We start from the raw sequence: 18,202 nt of genomic DNA on the forward strand, positions 1-18,202 counted from the left end.
ACCATTGCACTCCAGCCTGGGTGAGTGACTCCGTCTCAAAAAAAAAAAAAAAATTCAAAAAAAAACCCATTTTGCTCATTTTGCTTTTTTGTAAATCATCACAAGGCTTATTATTATCCCATCTTACAGATTAGGAAACTGAGGCCCAGGGAAGTAAGAGACCACATCCCTGTGGTCACCCAGCAGCCAGGTACCAGAGCCCCACGGGAAATCAGCTCAAGTTGAAGAGCCCTTCTCCGGGCATCAGCCTACAGCATGGCCCAGGGAGGGTTTGGGTTGTGGGTGCCCAGGGATGGGGTCGAGAGAGGATCCCCAGTGAGACCTCAGGTGCGAGGAACACCTAAGGCTCTGAGCGCTCCATCCCTGAGAAAAAGCCCACCTGACCTCGCCAGCAGCAGGTGTTGGTGGAGGACCTGGAGCTTATCCTGGGCCCCACAGGGAAGGACAGAGCCTCCTCTCATGGTGTGTGTCAGCACTGCCTTGCAGGGGATCACACCACGCTGTGATGTGTCTGTGCCCAGGCCTGGCACGGGGGCCCTTGTGGAACATTTGCTGAGTGGATGGACGACCTTCATGGCCAGGCATCCCTGGGGACACCCGTCAGTGCAGGCGCGGAGGGCCATGCAGATGCATCCCAGGCTGCGTCCTGCCCCAGCTCCACCCTGCGTCCCATCCCAACAGTGCAGGATGCCTGGGAATGATCCTGTCAGTCCCTCGGGCCCAGAATCCCTGCCTCAGCAGATGGATCTCAGGCCTGAGTTTCAGCCGAGGTTCTGAGCACTAACACCTGGGTGGCAGTCACAGGTCTGCCACATTCCTGGCATTTTCAGGGGCACAGACTGTTAGGAAGAGATGAGCCTGATGCCAAGAGGGGAGGGGAAGAGAGGGAAGGGCCTTAAGGGGCCAGCAAGTGAGGAGTCAATCTGGACCTGGGATGTAAACTCCAGCTCTTTGGTTCATTCATTCATTCATCCATTCGACGAGGATCTGTGCTGGGCCTGGGCCATTCCCCGGGAAGGCTGGCTTGGCCCCTGCCTTTGTGGAAGATACAGCCTGGTAGGAGAATCCATTTAGTCTTCACCATGAACCAAACACTCCTCCAACAATTGCTTCTCATTTTCCAGAGAGGGAAACCAAGTCTGCAGAGGTCGGGGGGGACCCTCTGTTTTCCTGATGGGGAGACCGAGGCTGAGAGAGAGTTTCTGTTCTCAGCCAGAGAGTGGAGGAAGCAGGTCCAGCCCAGCCAGCTCCAGCTCCACGTCACTGCTGTCCCCACCTGCCCCTGTCTGTCCCATGGAGGATTCAGTGCCAAGGCACAGCCACCCAGCCCGATGTCCCGCCGGCTGGACGGATGTCAGCAAGGAGACCGCGTTCCTCCAGCTGCTTTCCAATCCACCATCTGGGGAAGAGGGGCAGCTTGCAGACACCAGCCTCCCCTGCCTGTGAAATCTGCCTTTTTCATAGCTAATGAACATGTTTCAAACACCGAGAGCATTTCAAAACACGGCAAAGTTTGTTTTGACAGGATCGGCGCATCTTGGGGAAGCGGGGCCCCTTTAATCAGCCTCGCTCTTTCAGATCCCACATTCTCCTCTGATATCTGCTGGGTTTGAAATTGGGAGTTCTAGGTAAAGATTCCAGGAAGGTCAGGGTTTGTCAGGCTCTTCTTTCATACACACAGCTCCGTCCCCCACCAAGAGGAGGGGGCGGTGGGAGTCTCTGGGAGGGACATGGAAACCCAGGCTGCACAGGGCTCTGCCTCTGCGTTTCGGCATCGCCGGGAGATGGACCGGGATAAGGCCCGGGCTGCGCTGCACACAGAGGTCGTCCTGGGCAGGACCCTGTCTGTGGAGGCCCCTCCACCTGCCAGCTTCGCCGACTCCTCCTCAGAATCCCAGCTCCCCTGGTGTCTGGGGATGCATCCTCCAGTGGCCCCCTGCAAGCTGGGGGTTTCTTTGAAATCTTTCGTTTTATCTTCAAAACTCATGCAAGTTGGGCATTGTGCTCGGTAGTGTCTGAGTGGCTGTTGTCAGCATAGACACCAGGCTTTACGTGACTTATTCCCAGACAAGTTGCCATCACAGGAAGAGGTGCTGTATCTGCTCCTGTAGCTTCACACAGCCCTAGCTGCAGTCTGGGCCACCCTGCCCCCAGTGAGACACAGCACCCTGACTTTAAGATAGAAGGGAGAGCTGCCCCTCCCCTGGGTCAGGGGGTTGGGGAACCTGCCGGGAGGCGGGGACCTGAGGACCCTGTGCTGCCCGGCTCAGGATGGGCCAAGCCTCTCTCAGTTAAGGCTTCACCAGTTCCTTCACTTTCTTTACTTTCTGTTGCACAGATGCTCACCGTGCGTCTGAGAGTGAGGTGGGTGAATGAGGCCTTTTGGCAGCTCCTTTTAGATGGGAACTAACAGTAACATCTCTTGTAAGGATACAGGGTCCAGGTTCCACCCCTGGAGATTGTGGCCCCCAGGTCTGGGGTTGGACTGGAGATCCAGATTTTTAACCAGCCTTTCCAGGCAGTTCAGCTGCAGTGTGGATCAGTTCAGTCCTTTCTTGATAGACACGGTCAACTGGCTGTTTCTGAATACTTCCTGGGACAGGCAACTAACTCCCTGCCTCCTGATGGGCCCACTCCTGCAAGGTCCCAGCAGGATTAAGGCTCAATTAATCTTAGTTGGAGGTGGGCAGGTGGCTGGCTGGATGGATGGGTGATGGACAGACTGATGGATGAATGAATGGGGGATGGATGGATAGCTGGATGGACGATAGACAATTATGGATGTTGGACAGTTGAGTGGATTGATGAATGGATGGCAATTTGCAACACTAACATCTTAGAAGAAAGCTCCAAATTGCATTTGGGTGTTTGCCTTTTCTCCTTACACCAGTGGAAATGGGGTAAGCAGAAAGAGCAGTGAGGTGGCAGAGGAGAGGGTGAAGAGAGGAGGGGACGGAGGCCTGGTGCCCCAAACCTCTCTCTGCCCATGTGCCCAGGCTTTCAATATAAAGCCAGGCTGAGACAGGGATCTGTCGGCCTGCCTTGGAGCCCCAGCAGAGGGAGAAGGTGGTGACGGAACAAAGGGACAAACCTAATGTTTGGGTCCTGCTGAGCAGCCGGCTCTCCCTGGCCAGGGGAGGGGACCTTAAAGGAGCCCGCAAGGTGGCAAAGGGAACAGCACATGCAAAGGCACAGAGGCGAGTGGAAAAGCAGGCTGGGGCTGGGGCTGGAGCGGCCGCTGTGGGCGGACCCGGGCTGAGGGCCAGGCACTCCAAGCCCTTGCTTTCCGATGGTCCTGGCCAAGGCAGCGCCAGGCCACAGCCCGGCCCCAGTGTAGGTGACCTCTCCCCACAGCATCCCTCCTGCAGAGGCCCAGGCAGATCCACAGTGAGCAGAGGAGACTGAGGGTGGGAAGAGCCTGTAGGGTCAGACAGGAAGGGGCTTGGCCAGGGGTCTGAAGAGTGCGGTGTTAGCCAGACAGTGGACAGTGGTGTCTCTCACTGGGGACAGGACTCCCTGCCTCCATCTGTCCCCTGCCATCTCTGTGTGCACCCCATCAGCCCTACATCATTGTCCAACCTGTAGGCACATCCATCCATAGCACCCGGGTGCTGGAATCCACTTACATTTGTCCTGAGGTTCCTACTGTTCACCGAGAACTGTGTGTTTCATCCCATGGTTGGCTACGACAAGCCATCCATTTCACACTGGCCTGTTCCTTTACTTTTGCTCCCTCCTGACCAAAATATACAAGGTGTTGCTACTGGAAGTTGCAATTTGCTTTCCCAGTAGAACCCCACATGGATTCATATGTTGACTGACAGCCCTTTCTGCTGAGTAGCGGTTAGCCCCTGGCTTCGCTCATCAAGTATGCATAGAGGATGACACCTTTCTCATAAGCAGCGCTTTAAGTGAGGGCTGCTGTGGTTGTTTGGGGATTATTGCCATGAAAAGGAGCTTGGTATCCTGATAAAGCAATAATCACATTTCAGACAGTTGAGCTCCGGGCAGCCATCAGTTAAATAAGCAGCCATCAGTTAAATAAGCAGTGTGTTCAACTGCAAGGAAGAATTGTGGGCAGTGGCATGTGCCACCACATAGCTTACAGGCAGGCGGATTCATTCATCCAGTAAGCGGACGCCCACAAGGCACCCACTATGAGCCGTCCTGCGCAGGGTACTGGGATGCAGCAACAAACAAGGTCCTGCCCCTGGGGATTCACAGCCCGGAGCAGAGATTTCCAACACCATTACAGCCTCTCCAAAAACCGCGAGGTAGTTCTTCATCCATCTCCATTCAGATAAGAAAAACAAGGCTGGATGCAGTGGCTCAGGCCTATAATCCAAACACTTCAGGAGACCAAAGTGGGAGGATCGTTTGAGGCCAGGAGTTTGAGACCAGCCTGGGCAACATAGTGAGAACCTCTCTCTACAAAGAATTTTAGGTGGGGCGTGGTGGCTCATGCCTGTAATTCCAGCAATTTGGGAGGCCAAAGCAGGCAGATACCCAAGGTCAAGAGTTCGAGACGAACCTGGACAACATAGCGAAACCCGTCTTTACTAAAAATACAAAAATTAGCCAGGGCATGGTGGTATGCACCTGTGGTCCCAGCTACTAGAGAGGCTGAGGCAGGAAAATCACTTGAACCCAGGAGGCAGAGGTTGCAGTGAGCCAAGATAGCGCCACTGCACTTCAGCCTGGGCGACAGAGCGAGACCCTGTCTTGAAAAAAAAAAAAAGAAAGAAGAAGAAAGACAAAACAAGAATATAATGAAGTTCAAAATGTTAAACTTGTTCAGTTTTGTAAAGAACTGTCCTCAGTTTTGAGAAATGGGTTTTCTAAATCATGCCAAGCTGTCTTCTTTTAAAAATCGTACTGACTGACACTAAGTGGCAGTTGGGGGCTTTGTGTTTTTTAAATGCCTTTCCTTCATGAAATTAAAAGTTACCTGTGTTTTTCCCGAAATCTCCTGACCGTGAAACCCTGAGGCCTGGGCCCGGTGCCTTCTGAGTCCAGCCCCTGAATGGTCCATTCTCCTCCCAGGGTCCTGGGTCCCCTCCTCCTCGTGTCACAGGCCACATCTCAGCCAGCCTTTGCCACGCTGGGACTCCAGCTCACCACAGAGACTGGTTAGGACAGCAGCAGCCTCTGTCACATGACATGGTGTCTCCAGGCCAGTGAAAATGTTCTCAGTTTAGCGACCTTAAAAATCCAGGCCAGGCTGGGCGCAGTGGCTCACACCTATAATCCCAGCACTTTGGGAGGCCGAGGCAGACGGATCACCTGAGGTCAGGAGTTCAAGACCAGCTTGACCAACATGGTGAAACTCTGTCTCTACTAAAAATATAAAAATTAGCTGGGTGTGGTGGCATGTGCTTGTAATCAATCCCAGCTACTCAGGAGGCTGAGGCATGAGATTCACTTCAACCCGGAAGGCAGAGGTGATCGCGCCACTGCACTCCAGCCTGGGCGATAGAGCGAGACTCTGTTTTAGAAAAAAAAAAAAAAAAATTCTGAGCCTATGCCTCCAGAATAGCCATCCACTCAATGGGCTGATAGGAGAATGTCAGGTTACAGGACCAGATTCCTGGGCTCCACTCCAGACCTGCTAAATCAGCCCATCTGCTGAGGTTTTCATGCCTCTGGTGATGGAGAGCTCACTCCCTCAGGAAATCCTCCCATCTTTGCACAGTTCCAGCTCATCCAATATGTGCCCTGCTGCCCAGAGATAACCCTACAGGCGCTGGGAGGTCAGGGCACAGCCTTCCACAATTTCCTCAGTGTTGGCCTTTCCTGCGGGGAGAAGAGGGACCCTGAGGACAGGCCCTGAAGCCCTCTGGCTTCCCTCTTGGCAGCAGAGCCCCATCTTCACCATTAACACCTTTTTCCTCTTTCACTTTTTAACTGAGGTATAATATACATACAGTGAAGCTCCTGGAGCCCTTCCTGGTCACCACTCCTATAGAGTAGCTTTTCCTGTTCTTGAATTTCACATAAATGAAATACAGTAATATGCTCTTTTGTGCCTGGTTTCTTTTACCCAGCATTATGTCCATGAGCTGCATTCATTTTGTCGTGTATAACTGAGGTTTGTTCTTTTGCAGTGCTGTACAGTATCCCATTGTGTGAACAGACTGCAGTTTATCAATTGATCCAACATTTGTTTCCAGTTTTTGCTATTACAAACAAAGCCACTCTGCACATTCTTGATTGTGTCTTTTGATGGACGGAAGCACTCATTTGGGCATCTACCTAGGAGCGGAATTGCTGGGTTATAGTGTTGGCAGTGTTTGGCCACGGTAGAAACCAGCTGATGGTCTTTCAAGGTAGTTGTACCATTTTACCTTCTCATCAGCAAAGTGTGGACATTCCAGGTGCTCCACACATCGCCAACCTTGTTTTTCTTTAACTTTGGTTTTTTTGTCTTTAAGCATTCAGATGGGTGCGTAGTTGTACCTTATTGTGTTTTGTTTTTGTTTTTGTTTTTTGTTTTGAGACAGAGTCTCACTCACTCTCTCACCTGGGCTGGAGTGCAGTGGCATGATCTTGGCTCACTGCAGCCTCCACCTCCTGGGTTCAAGGGTTTCTCCTGCCTCAGCCTCCTGAGTAGCTGGGATGACAGGCGTGCACCACCATGCCTGGCTAATTTTTGTGTTTTTAGTAGAGACGGGGTTTCACCATGTTGGCCATGCTGGTCTCAAACTCCTGACCTCAAGTAATTCACACACCTCGGCCTCCCAAAGTGCTGGGTTTACAGGCGTGAGCCACCGCGCCCGGCCGCTCATTGTGTTTTAAGTTGCCCTTCCCTGATAAGTAGTAACAAAAGTAGCCTCGCTTCGTGTGCTTCTTGGCCACTGGGATATTCTCTTTTGTGAAGTGCCTGTTCGAGGCTTTTGCTCATTTGAATAAGGGGGTAGTTTGTCTCTTACGTATTGATTTACAGAAGCTTTGAAATATGTTCTGTAAAGAGTCCATTGGCAGGTGTATGTGTTGGGAGGATTTTCTCCCAGTCTGTGGCTTGCCTTTTAACTCTGGTGTGGTTTGATGAACTGAAGTTCCTAGTTTTAGTGCCTTACACACGTTTCCTTTTTGGTTAGTGCCTTTTCCATCCTGTTTAAGAGATCTCGGCCAACGCCGAGTCTGGACAGGCTAATTGGTGGGTGGCCATGGGCAGAGCTAAGTGCTCAGTTTCTGGAGCCTGAGGGTCTGGGTTTGAACTAATTCCTGCCACTCTCATGCAAACCTCTTCACCCGTCTGAGCCTCAGTTTCTCCATCTGGAAAATGGAGATACTGCCTCATAGCACTGTTGGGAACAGAAATGAGCTGACACATGGAAGATCTTGGTCAGCCTCCACAGTGATGGTTTTTTCACTCTTCAGAGCCTGATCCTGACTCTTGGGGATTCAGACAGTCCCCTTAAAGGACATGTGGTCAGTTGCTTCCCCCAGCCGGGCTGAGGCATCCCCTTCCCCTGGGCAGCTGGCAGAAACACCAACCCCCAACTCTCCAGCCTCATCCGGATTCTTTTTTTTTTTTTTTTTTTTTTTTTGAGCCCGAATCTCACTCTGTTGCCCAGGCTGGAGTGCAGTGGCGCGATCTTGGCTCTCTGCAACCTCCGCCTCCCTGGTTCAAGTGATTCTCCTGCCTCAGCCTCCTGAGTAGCTAGGATTATAGGTGTCTGCCACTACGCCCAGCTAATTTTTGCATTTTTAGTAGAGACGGGGTTTCGCCATATTGTCCACCCACCTTGGCCTCCCAGAGTGCTGGGATTACAGGCGTGAGCCATGGCGCCCAGCCTCCCAGCCTGATTCTTGGTCTCGGTGGGTCCAGGGAATCTGCTTCAAGTCCCCGGCACCCCAGGTGTTTAGTGCCCTGCTAGCATGGGAACCTCTAATCTGATCCAGCTGCTCATCTGACAGAGGAAGGCACAGGCCCAGAGAAGGGAAAGGGGCTGCTCAGAGACCGAGGCACAGTCTCTCCCCAGCCCCCGTGTGCCCTCCCTCCAACCTCACCTCTGTGCCCTGCCCCTGCCCTACATGGAGCGTAAGCAGCCCCCCTTGCTGTGTTGCAGTGGGGACGCCCTACTACATGTCACCGGAGAGGATCCATGAGAACGGCTACAACTTCAAGTCCGACATCTGGTCCCTGGGCTGTCTGCTGTACGAGGTGAGTCTCTGCCCACGGCTCAGCAGCATTTGGTGGGACATGCGTGGGGAGTGCCCAGTTAGGACAGGGCTCACCCTACCAGCTCAGGGTTGGAACCCAGGAATGTCACATCTACCTGAGGCATCGGTACCACCAGGGCCCTGTCCTTCACCCTCCTCAGCCCCACATGGGGCCTGGTCTGCAGGGCCAGGCTGGCGGAGGCTGTTAGGGGGTGGACAGCAGTGAGCGGGGTCCGGGAAGGGAAGACAGAGGGAGCACAGGCCAGGCATCTGATCCCCAGCTGCCCCTGCCCCCATCGTCCTGGTAACCACATTAACACACCGGCGATTCTGTTCATCGTTTATTATGGGTCAGGCCCCGTGCAGGGCACCCGGGGTCAGGAGAGGAGTCAGACTTGCCTCATGCCCCTGAATCGCTCTCCACTGACAGGTGGCCACCCCCTCCAGGCCCAGAAATGTGGGTCTCCCTAAAGACCACCACCTCTCCCCTGAGCTGTGAAATGGAGCTAGGGGATGGCCACTTCCAGACCTGGTGGCCTGCCTGGACAAAGGGACAGGAACATTTCTGAGTTTCGGTGAACCCAGACGTGAGACAATAAGAATAAATGGAAGCCCCCCACCCATTTTATCCAGCCACACTGGGGCCCCAGGTGATGAGGGGTGTGGGGAGCGTGAGCCACTCTTGGCCATGAAGCTCTTGTAGCCGCTGGCAGGAAGGAGGCCTAAGCTCTCCGGTGTCCAGGTTGGCAGCCACACAAGCTCCCCCCGCCCCTAGACCACTAAAGGCTGGGTGGCTCCGGGATTCCATCCACCTGGCTGAGCCCCTCCGCATCTATAAGATGGGAACAGGACCACCTGTCTTACATTGTCCTCAGTCCTGATAAATGACAGATAGGAAAGGGCTCTGGAAACTCCCCCCCAGGCTGTTAGACACCAAGCCTGGCTTAGTTTTACAGTTGGAACCCTGATTGTTTTTCTGCTTTCCCTGGAGCTGACTTGAGCAGATGTGGGGTCTGGCTTGGAGCTGACGCACTGAAAGAACTTCAGTCTCAGCTGCTGTGGCTGGTGACAGTCCACAGCAGTGATGCTCAGGACAGTGTGTCCAGGGCCTGCCTCGAGTGCTGCGCAGTTGTCCACAGAGCCTGATTGCTCTGTCCCCTTGGGATCATCGACTCTGAGGCTGACCTCACAGCCCTTGTGCATGAACTTGAGGGCTACGCTGCCCACCGCTGGGCCACGTGGGACCCGTGGCCGCTCTCATGGCCAGGGTCTTGTGGCCAGGGTCTTTCGGTGGTGAGATTTCCCCTCCCCACATTACAGATTGAGACTATGAGTTCAAAACTCTGATCTGTTTGCAGGGTTTAAACTTCACAGCATCTTTTGTTTTTTTGAGACATAGTCTCACTCTGTCGCCCGGGGTTGGAGGGCAGTGGCGCAATCTCGGCTCACTGCAGCCTCCACCTCCCAGGTTCAAGCAATTATCCTGCCTTAGTCTCCCAAGTAGCTGGGACTACAGACGCCCGCCACCCCACCCGGCAAATTTTCGTATTTTTTGGTAGAGACGGGGTTTCACCATGTTAGCCAGGCTGGCAGCATCTTTCTTTATAAGCCAGTGACCTGCTATATTTCATTTTAACAGACTGGCTGGAGGTGTGGTCCTTGTAGAACTGGTGCTTGGGACCCCTTCTCCCGGGGCTTAGCAGATGCGGGTGACAAGAAGGTGGGACCCCTTCTCCTGGGGCTTAACATGCAGGTGACAAGAGGGTGGGACGCCTTCTCCCGGGGCTCAGCAGATGCGGGTGACAAGAGGGTCTGTGGGTGAGTCTGGCCCTGACAGAGCTGGGAAGCAGGCCAGGTGCTCTTTCCAGGACTCCACAGGGCATCGGTTGAGGAGGAGCTCTTTGAATGAGGACCTAGCTGGAGCAGCCGTGGCGAGTGTGTAGTGGATGGGAGAGGGCCCCACAGGTGGAAGGGGGACAAGCCATTTGTCCTCCCTGCCTCCGTCTCTCCTGGGTGGGTTGGGGTGGCTAGTGTGGAGCAGGGTGTGTGGGTGAGCTTGGGGGAGGGCAGTGGATGTAGGAGAGAATTTGGAGGGAAGTCAGTGTCTTTAGCCACAGGAGATAAGACATGTAAGTCCAAACTCTTCTGAGACAGGAGGAAACCTGCTGGTGTAGGGCCCTGTGTGCCTGCACATTCTGAACTGCCCCTGGGAGGGTGCGTGCCTGTTGTTTTACGGAGAAGATGTTAAATCCAGGTGGGGAAAGCCCTGCGTGAGGAGACTTGCTGAGTGGCACAGAGCCACCGTGCTGCTGGTGTGTGTCCCCCAGGAGGAGTCATGAGTTCCAGTCTCTCTGGGACTCCTCTAAGTCTAGGCACTTACGCAGGTGGCCACTCTGGCCACCAAGGTCGCTGAGGCTAGCAGTAGAGTCACGCCCATGTCACCTACTAACCTGGCTGTCCCTGGGCTCAGGGCTCCAGGGTCACCACCCTGCCCCCACCTGCCCTAGGGTCTGAGGAGGGGATGCAGACCCACCTGTAAGTGGGCATCGTTCACCCGGTGTCAGATCCTGAGGGGCGGAGACGGCGTTCTAGGTCTCCCAAGGCCCGGGCAAATGCCCGCAGCATAATGGACGGTCGGGGAGCACAATTTTGAATTAGAGCACGTTTCTGTGTGTAGGCAGCTCACTTACCAACTCACTTTCATCCAAATCCCAGCTCCAGGGCCCACCCACGGAAGGATCCAGGCAAGTCGGCCCCTCCCGGGTGGGCTTCAGGTGTCCCATATGTAGAATGAATTCCCAGCCCACCTTGTCATAGTGAGGAAGGAATGAGGCCCTGGGGTGAGGCGCCCGAGTCAGAGAAGGCCCTCGGGCCTGTCTACCAGCCGCAGGCCAAGCACGGGCACTTCTGCCTGCCTCCGGCACGAGGCTCCTGCAGCTTGCCACATTTCCCTTTTTGCTTGGGCCAGCGGGAAGCCAAAGTGCAGCCCAGCCTCAGTCCCCGAGGAGGCTCCGCTTTGTCCTGCTTTCCTCATGTGTCTCGTCCCTGGGTCAGATGGCTTTTTGTTTCTTTTTCCATTCTGCTTTGTGTTTTTGTAAGCTGCTTCCTGTCTCCCATGAACCATGGGCTCCCAACACATAAACACACACACAGCACATGAACACACACACAGGCTGGCCAGGCTGACAGAGCTGTGCCCACTTCCCCAGGGCTGGGGCCAGGAGGCCAGCAGCTGGCTCACTCTGCCTGTGCCAGGCTCTCCACTCGAGAACCAGCCCTGTGGTTCCCAGCCCCGTTCCCTGCCTCAGTCTTTGTGTCGGTTCTGCAGAGGCAGGCACAGCCCATCCTGTGCCAGGCCTCACTGAATTCTGGGTCAGGCAGTCCTCCTCCAAGTCCTCATTTGTGGGCACCTAAATGTGCATCTCACGAGGCAGTCCCGCCTTTGTGGCTCCCTGGCATTGAGGCTCGGGTTACGCCGAGCTGACTCATTTGTTGGAGTGAGTGGGGCTGTGCGGCTCGCAGCTGGGGGAGCTGGACCACAGCCGGGGGGCGGCGAGGAGATGGATCTCAGCCGGGGGGTGGTACGGGGGATGGATCGCAGCAAGGGGTGGTGCGGGGGGACAGATCGCAGCCAGGGGTGGATACCAGTAAGCAGTAGGAAGTGAATGAAACACAGCAGTCAAGCCTTCAGGGGATTGGCGTCCTCAGGGACGTCAGGCGCTGACCTAACCCTAGCAGCCCCGGCCTCACACAGCAGCAGGCTGCTGTGGCCACCCGTGGCCGGCCCATCCAGGGGTGATGGGGCAGGGGCTCTGTGCCAGGTGACCCCCTCCCCACTCCTGCAGCCCCGAAAGGAGAAGGGGAAGGGGAAGGTAAAGCAGGCGTTTCCCCAGCAGACAGGGAGGAGAGCCACATCTGAGCCCACGGCCGTGTAATTGGAGAGAGGCCTCCCGCAGTCACGCCCAGAGCCTCCCGCCCCACAGCCTGTGGTGTCTTCCAGGGGCACCAGCCTGAAGAGCTGTGACAAAGCCCCCCGCCCTCTCCGGACAACAGCTGAGGATCCTGCACAGGGCACATACCCAGGTCACCTGGGCCCTGGTGACAGACACAGACGGAGAAAACCTGCCCTTCCCCAAGCCCCAGTGCAGCCCGGAAGGCTCAAAAGCCCCTGTGCTCATCCCTGTGGCTGCAGTGACAGATGCCACCACGCCGACGGCTTCAAGCAACATAAGTTTACTCTCTTAGATCTCATGGATTCTGGAGGCCAGATGTCCAAAATCAGTCTCGCTGGGCTAAGTCAACGTGTCAGCGGGCAGGCGCCTTTTGGAGGTTCTGGGGGCGAATGTTTCCTTGTGTTTTCCATGGAAAATGGAGAGGCCACCCGCGGTCCTCGGTCCCCGCCTCATGTCACCACAGCCTCTGGTGTGCGTCAGCCTGGCATCTTCCCCTCTTCTGTGCCCTTCTCTCTTGGGCTCCCTCTCGTGAGGGCTCTTGTGGCTACGTTGGGGCCCACCTGGATAATGCCCCCATCTCAGGAGCCAACATTTAATCACAGCTGCAAAATCCTGTTTGCCCTATAAGGTGTCATTTACAAGTCCCAAAAATTCAGTGATGGACGTCTTTGGGGCCCACCATTGAGTCCCCCATACCCTCTCTCACACCTGGGCATCAGCTGTTACTGAGGACCTCCTGTGGCCACCAGAGTTGCTGGCGCTGACCCCAGCTATTGGGAGCCACCACAAAGCCCGGCACCTGGCCCTCGGGTGGGGCCCCAGCGGAGTGTCTTCAAGAGGCTGGAATCAGGAGCGCTGGCCCGAACATGGAGTGAATCATAAGACTCGCAGGCCAGGCGGTGGGGAGCCCCCGGTGGGAGCTGGAAGCAACAATGCCCGAGCTTGGGATATCGGAAGGTCGGGCTCTGTTCTCATTACCCAGATGCCCATGGAGGTGCCCAGCGGGCTGCCTGCTCTGCAAGACTGATTTTTATCTATGTGGGAGCTTAGCTGCAAGTACAGAGCTAGAGGAATTGGCTCATTCAGTGCCAGTCCCAGGATCCTCATAGGGGGCCTCCTCGCAGCAGCCTTGAGGAGCCCAGCTGGGACTGAGACCCAGCGAGACAACGGACTCAAGGGGAAGATCCACGGAGCCTTGGCCGGGACACTGCTTTGGAATCCTGCTCAGATGGCGGAGCGGCCTGGACGCCCCTCTGCGGTGGAGGAGCAGGGCTGCAGACCTCCTGGCCTCCAGTCACCCTTCAGTCTGGGACGTGCTCGAGAGACACTGGGTGACGAGATGGGTGTCTGAGGCCCTGACAGGCAGGAGTCAGATCCCCCTTGTCCCTCTGACATCTCAGATCACACACCAGCTTTTCTGAGCCCTCCCGGTGGGGGCCAGGGCCCACCTGCCCCTTTTTCTTTGGCTATATGTCACCCTGATAACACCAGAGAGAAGAGTTTGGCATTTGAGGAGCAGTGCTGAGAGCCATGGCCTCGGCAGTTCTAACGAGGCCCCAGACAGTGAGTCCTCTCTGTTTCGACCAGTCAGAGACTGGGTGGTCACTGGTAGAAGGAGATCTCGCCGTCCAGGGTAATCGTTCTAATCCCCGCAGCCCAGAGCTTCCTTCACAGCCCGTCGCCCTGATGAGGGTGGAAGGCCTGTGGCCGGCAGCGGACTGGGGGCAGGCTGGGGCGGATGGAGGAGGCCTGTTCCTGGGGAAGGCCGAGAGGGGTCCTCTGGCATAGCTCACTGCTGACCCCATTCAAAAGGGTTTTCTGAAACGATGTGGAGAAAGTGCTGGAAAGAGCAGAGACATGATCGGAAGTGGATGCCAGCTTGGGGGCTCAATGCTCCCCTCAGTGTTCTGGGGCCTTTGGAGTTCCCAGCAGCGAGGTTTATAAAATTCACATCAAATGGGCATGATCTGAAGTTGAAGATCGGCGGATTCCTCTCTCTGGGGTCAGCCACATGAAAAACCAGGGCCTGCGTTCACAGGACCAACACTCAAAATGTCCCTCCTATGTTGCACAGTAACAGTCCAGGAAAATCCACATTAATCCTCCAGCTGCAACTCGGGGCACCCAGATCACCCCAGGTGACTGTCCTGGAGTCTCAGCTGCTCTCTTTATGGCAACAGATGTCCTTTGAAAATGCCTGATGAACCCTTTGCACCCGAGAGTCTCGTTTTAATTCCTGGACATGCGTCACCCGGGTGGTGCCTTTGGCAGACTCCCAGCCCGCTCCCGGTCAGGTCAGCAGACCCCAAAATGGGCAGGGCCTCTGAATCCTCACACTTCCCTTGCCTGGCCAGACCCTCCCTGTAGCCCTCCTCCAAGGGTGGGTTTCAGGCTCCACATGGGTTCCCAGCCCTTCTCCGAGGGGCCCAAGCTCCCAGCCGCGGGAAGACAGAGGTGATGCCGTCCCTAAATACCCACCTGAAGGCACTTGGCCTGGCCTGGGCTCCTGGTCCCGAGGGTGCTGAACCTGGGGCTGAGGAAAGCCCACAGTCTCCAGGCTGCACTCAGCAGCCTGCAAGCCCCAAAGGCCTTTGCAGCCCCAAAGGCCACCTGCAAACCCAAGGATGGTGCCAGGCTCTGAAGCTCCTCCACGCCCTCCTGAAGGAGGCAGGCCCTTGGGGTCACCAGACCTGTTCATGGACCAACAGAGAATGGGGCAAGACCAGGAAAAACCCAAGCTGACGGGCACCATCAAACCCTGCCACCAAGGACTCCTCCCCGCTCAGCCTCTGGGGTGCAAGGCCAAGTGACGACAGTTCCCCAGGTATCCCAGGGCCCCTCGGTAGGAGCCCAGGAGCCCTTGGCCAAGGAGCCAGAGCAGGGTGGCCCTGGCAGCCTGGCCCCTCCGAGGGGGAACCGGGGCCAAACAGCAGGAGGGCACTCGCCCGACGGCACTTCACTAGCCAGAGGCATTGGGCCTCGGGGGGCGGTCCAGGAGGCAGTCAGCCACAGTGAGCTGGAGTGATGAGAAGCTCTTTCCCATTATGGGTTCATAATGGGGCCAGCGGGTGCCACGCTGGGCTGCTGTGCCACCGCCTCAGGGCCACTGTGGCCCCTGCACACCCCCTTGAGGAGTCCCCTGTGAGTGCTCTGAGTGGTGGGGCGGCCTGGCAGCACCCTGACAGCTGAGAACTCACAGGGGGCCACCGCCCCACAGGCCTTTCGCTCCCCCGTGGCTGTGGCCGGCCTTCAGGGCAGAACCGGTGCCGCAGGCCTCACCTCATCACAGGTGGTCATGGCCCCGCTGGTGGTGCCTCTTCCGTGTGCCAGCCCAAGCCTCGCCACAGGCCTGTGGGTAGGGCTGGCTGTGGAGCCAGGCGGTTCCCTCCAACAAGCTGCTGCGCACCTCTATCCAGGGGCAGGAGGCTGCCTCCCTCCCTCCAGAACCCCCTGCTCCCCCTGCCCTGATATCTGCAGCTGGCTTCCACAGGCAGCAGCTCTGCGAGGGGCTGGCGAGAACAGCCACAGTGAAATGCCTCACCCTTCTCCGGCCCACCCCACCCCAAAATGTCAGTCCACAGGTAAGGAAAGCTCCCTGAACATGTGGGGCACAGAGACCTGCCCCTGCGGGCATCTTGGAAATCGCGTTTTATGGAAGTAAGACCGTGCACTCGGCAACCTGCCACATGGAGCCTGGGTCCCCGGGCTGAGGTGGGAGCAAGGTGGTAATTGGCTCGCAGCATCCAGCTGCCCTTCTTTATTGCCTTTAAAGTTTTGTCACCGAAACTCTCGTGCCCACTTAATCCAGTGATAGAACCAGGGTGGTGTTGCGCCTGCTCCTCTGTTGAACCCCAGCATGCTCGGTGATTCGGGGGAGAAGTCCTGCTGGACTCGCCGCAGTCGGGACCAGAGAGAACCCATGCCCCAATCTGGAGCAGCCTCCTCCTCTCCAGTCCTTCTGAGCCTTGAGGCCGAAAGCTTATCTTCTCTGTCCCTGTCCTTTGCAGATGGCAGCCCTCCAGAGCCCCTTCTATGGAGATAAGATGAATCTCTTCTCCCTGTGCCAGAAGATCGAGCAGTGTGACTACCCCCCGCTCCCCGGGGAGCACTACTCTGAGAAGGTGAGTTTGCAGGAGCCGGAGGCCTCGCCAGCCCCGGGAGTCCACCGAGGCTTATGAGGGCCGCTCCAAAACACCACAGCTGTGGGGCTGAGGTTAGGCTCACTTTACATGGTGCAGAAAGGGAGCTTTCTGGAAAAGTGACTTGGAGAGGGGAAAGTAGGTGATTGCACTGAAGAAGGGGTTTCACCGTGCAGCTCCAGTGTGGGACCCCCAGGTAGGAACCAGTGGGACGTGGCCCTTGGCACACCTCCACCTGTTCAGCTCCCAACTCGGTGCTCCAGTGGGAGGCCCACTGCTGCAGGTCCCCAGGACAGGGTCTGTGCTGTGCCAGACATGGGAACAGATACAGGGGCAGGATGCAGCAGGCCTGGCGTCTCCATACCGCCGGTGGTGGCCATTCTGCTCCTATGACAGGAAACTACGGCCTGGTTCAGTCAGTGCTCGCGAAATGTCATGTGACCCCTATTTCTGTTCAAGGCAGGAGGACCGGTCAGTTTCCTCCTTCTGATGTAACAGACTTAACACCCTGGGCTTCTACTGTCAACATTTTACACTGGCTGCAGGAGCCGTGGACACAGCTCCGATGGGTCTGGCGTGGGGCTGTGCCAGTTACTAGGAATGTCTGAATATCTTCTTCCTCGACTCCATCACCGTGAAGATGGGACTAATAGATAATCTCCTTGGTGGAGAATCGTGAGAAGAAAGGACAGGTTTCCTGGCATAGCAGGGTCAAAAGTGTAGACACATGTTCACACACTCTCTGCACTGTTCCTAGGTGAGTCACCTAACCTCCCTGAGTCTGTTTCTTCACCTATACAATGGGGATAATATTAAATCTTCCACACAGGATCAGCATAAGGATTAAGGTAAGGCACCAGGCTAACACTGCCACCGCCATCCAAAGTAGCCAATGGATGGGGCCTGGCTCAGTCAGTGCTCACTAAATGTCATGTGACCCTTATTTCTGTTCAAGGTCAACGCTAGTGGGTGAGTCTGGGGCCTCCCCAGGCCCACCCCATAGGACCACAGGCCATCACCTTGCGATAATAACAGCTCATGTTCAGACTTCCTGAGTTGAATCTTCCCCTCACCCGTTTACCAATAAGGACCAGACAGACACAGGCAAGTTAAAAAGACTGGTGAGGCAGGATCTGAACCCAGACGTCCAGCCACGGAGCCGTAAGTTAAAAAGACCAGTGAGGCAGGATGTGAACCCAGACGCCCAGCCACGGAGCCATCCTGCTTCTTGATGGCATGTCTCTGGTGGCCCATCAGTTAGCTGGGGTGAGGCTCTGGAAGGAGTGCCTCTGCCCCGGCCAAGCTGCACAGGGCAGTTCTGGGTGCTCCGCTTGTGTCCAGGTGGGAGGCTCCTCGTGGGGCGCCTGTGCTGAGCCTGTGCTTGCTGGCGTTGCGGACTCCAGGGCTAGGGAAGCTCAAGTGTCGGGCGCTGCACGGTGCCCTTCTTCTCCTGGCTCCCAAGTTCTGACCTGCACCTTTGGAGGAAGTATTTCTGCTTCCCAGTGGGAGAAAACACAAGTTGCATCTCTTTACAAAGTTAATAGTTGCCATTTGCTTTTTCCTTTCTCATCTTCTGAATTCAGACTTGTGTATGATTCGGAAGCTTGAAGCTGTGCAGGTGGAGCTGGTGACAACTCTGTGCTTTGGCTGTCAGTGTAGAAATGGGAGCCGCCCTCTCTGCTTCAGTTATGAGGCTGAAATGAACATTGAAGCCCCTGTCCCAAGTCAGCCCTTTCCTGGCCACGAGCCCCCACTCCCTGGAGCACTGGCTCCCTCTGGGCCCCGTGCTTAGGAGTGAGAGGTGGTGCTCAGGAGCCCCTCAGCACACCCTATTTTAAAGTTATATCACCGCTTAGAAATGAAAATAAGACACTTTAACTTTTCTCTTGAATTCTGAAAATTTCAAACATGCACTTATTGCCAGCTGTGCGTGTACTTCATAAA

The 18,202-nt window shown here is 55.8% G+C and overlaps 1 protein-coding gene across 6 annotated transcripts in view; it reads left to right on the top strand.

The window, feature by feature from the left end:
- Positions 1-18,202, top strand: part of NEK6 (NIMA related kinase 6) — a 105,032-nt gene that overhangs the window by 74,740 nt on the left and 12,090 nt on the right. For all 6 annotated transcript variants that reach the window (XM_063714424.1, XM_063714425.1, XM_063714426.1 and 3 more), the window contains exons 8-9: positions 8,073-8,167; positions 16,127-16,240. In XM_063714424.1, coding sequence (XP_063570494.1) covers positions 8,073-8,167; positions 16,127-16,240 — 209 coding nt within the window. The remainder of the gene's footprint in view (positions 1-8,072; positions 8,168-16,126; positions 16,241-18,202) is intronic.

This window comes from Pongo abelii, chromosome 13 (genome assembly GCF_028885655.2).
Source record: "Pongo abelii isolate AG06213 chromosome 13, NHGRI_mPonAbe1-v2.0_pri, whole genome shotgun sequence".
In the NCBI taxonomy this organism is placed as follows: domain Eukaryota; kingdom Metazoa; phylum Chordata; class Mammalia; order Primates; family Hominidae; genus Pongo; species Pongo abelii.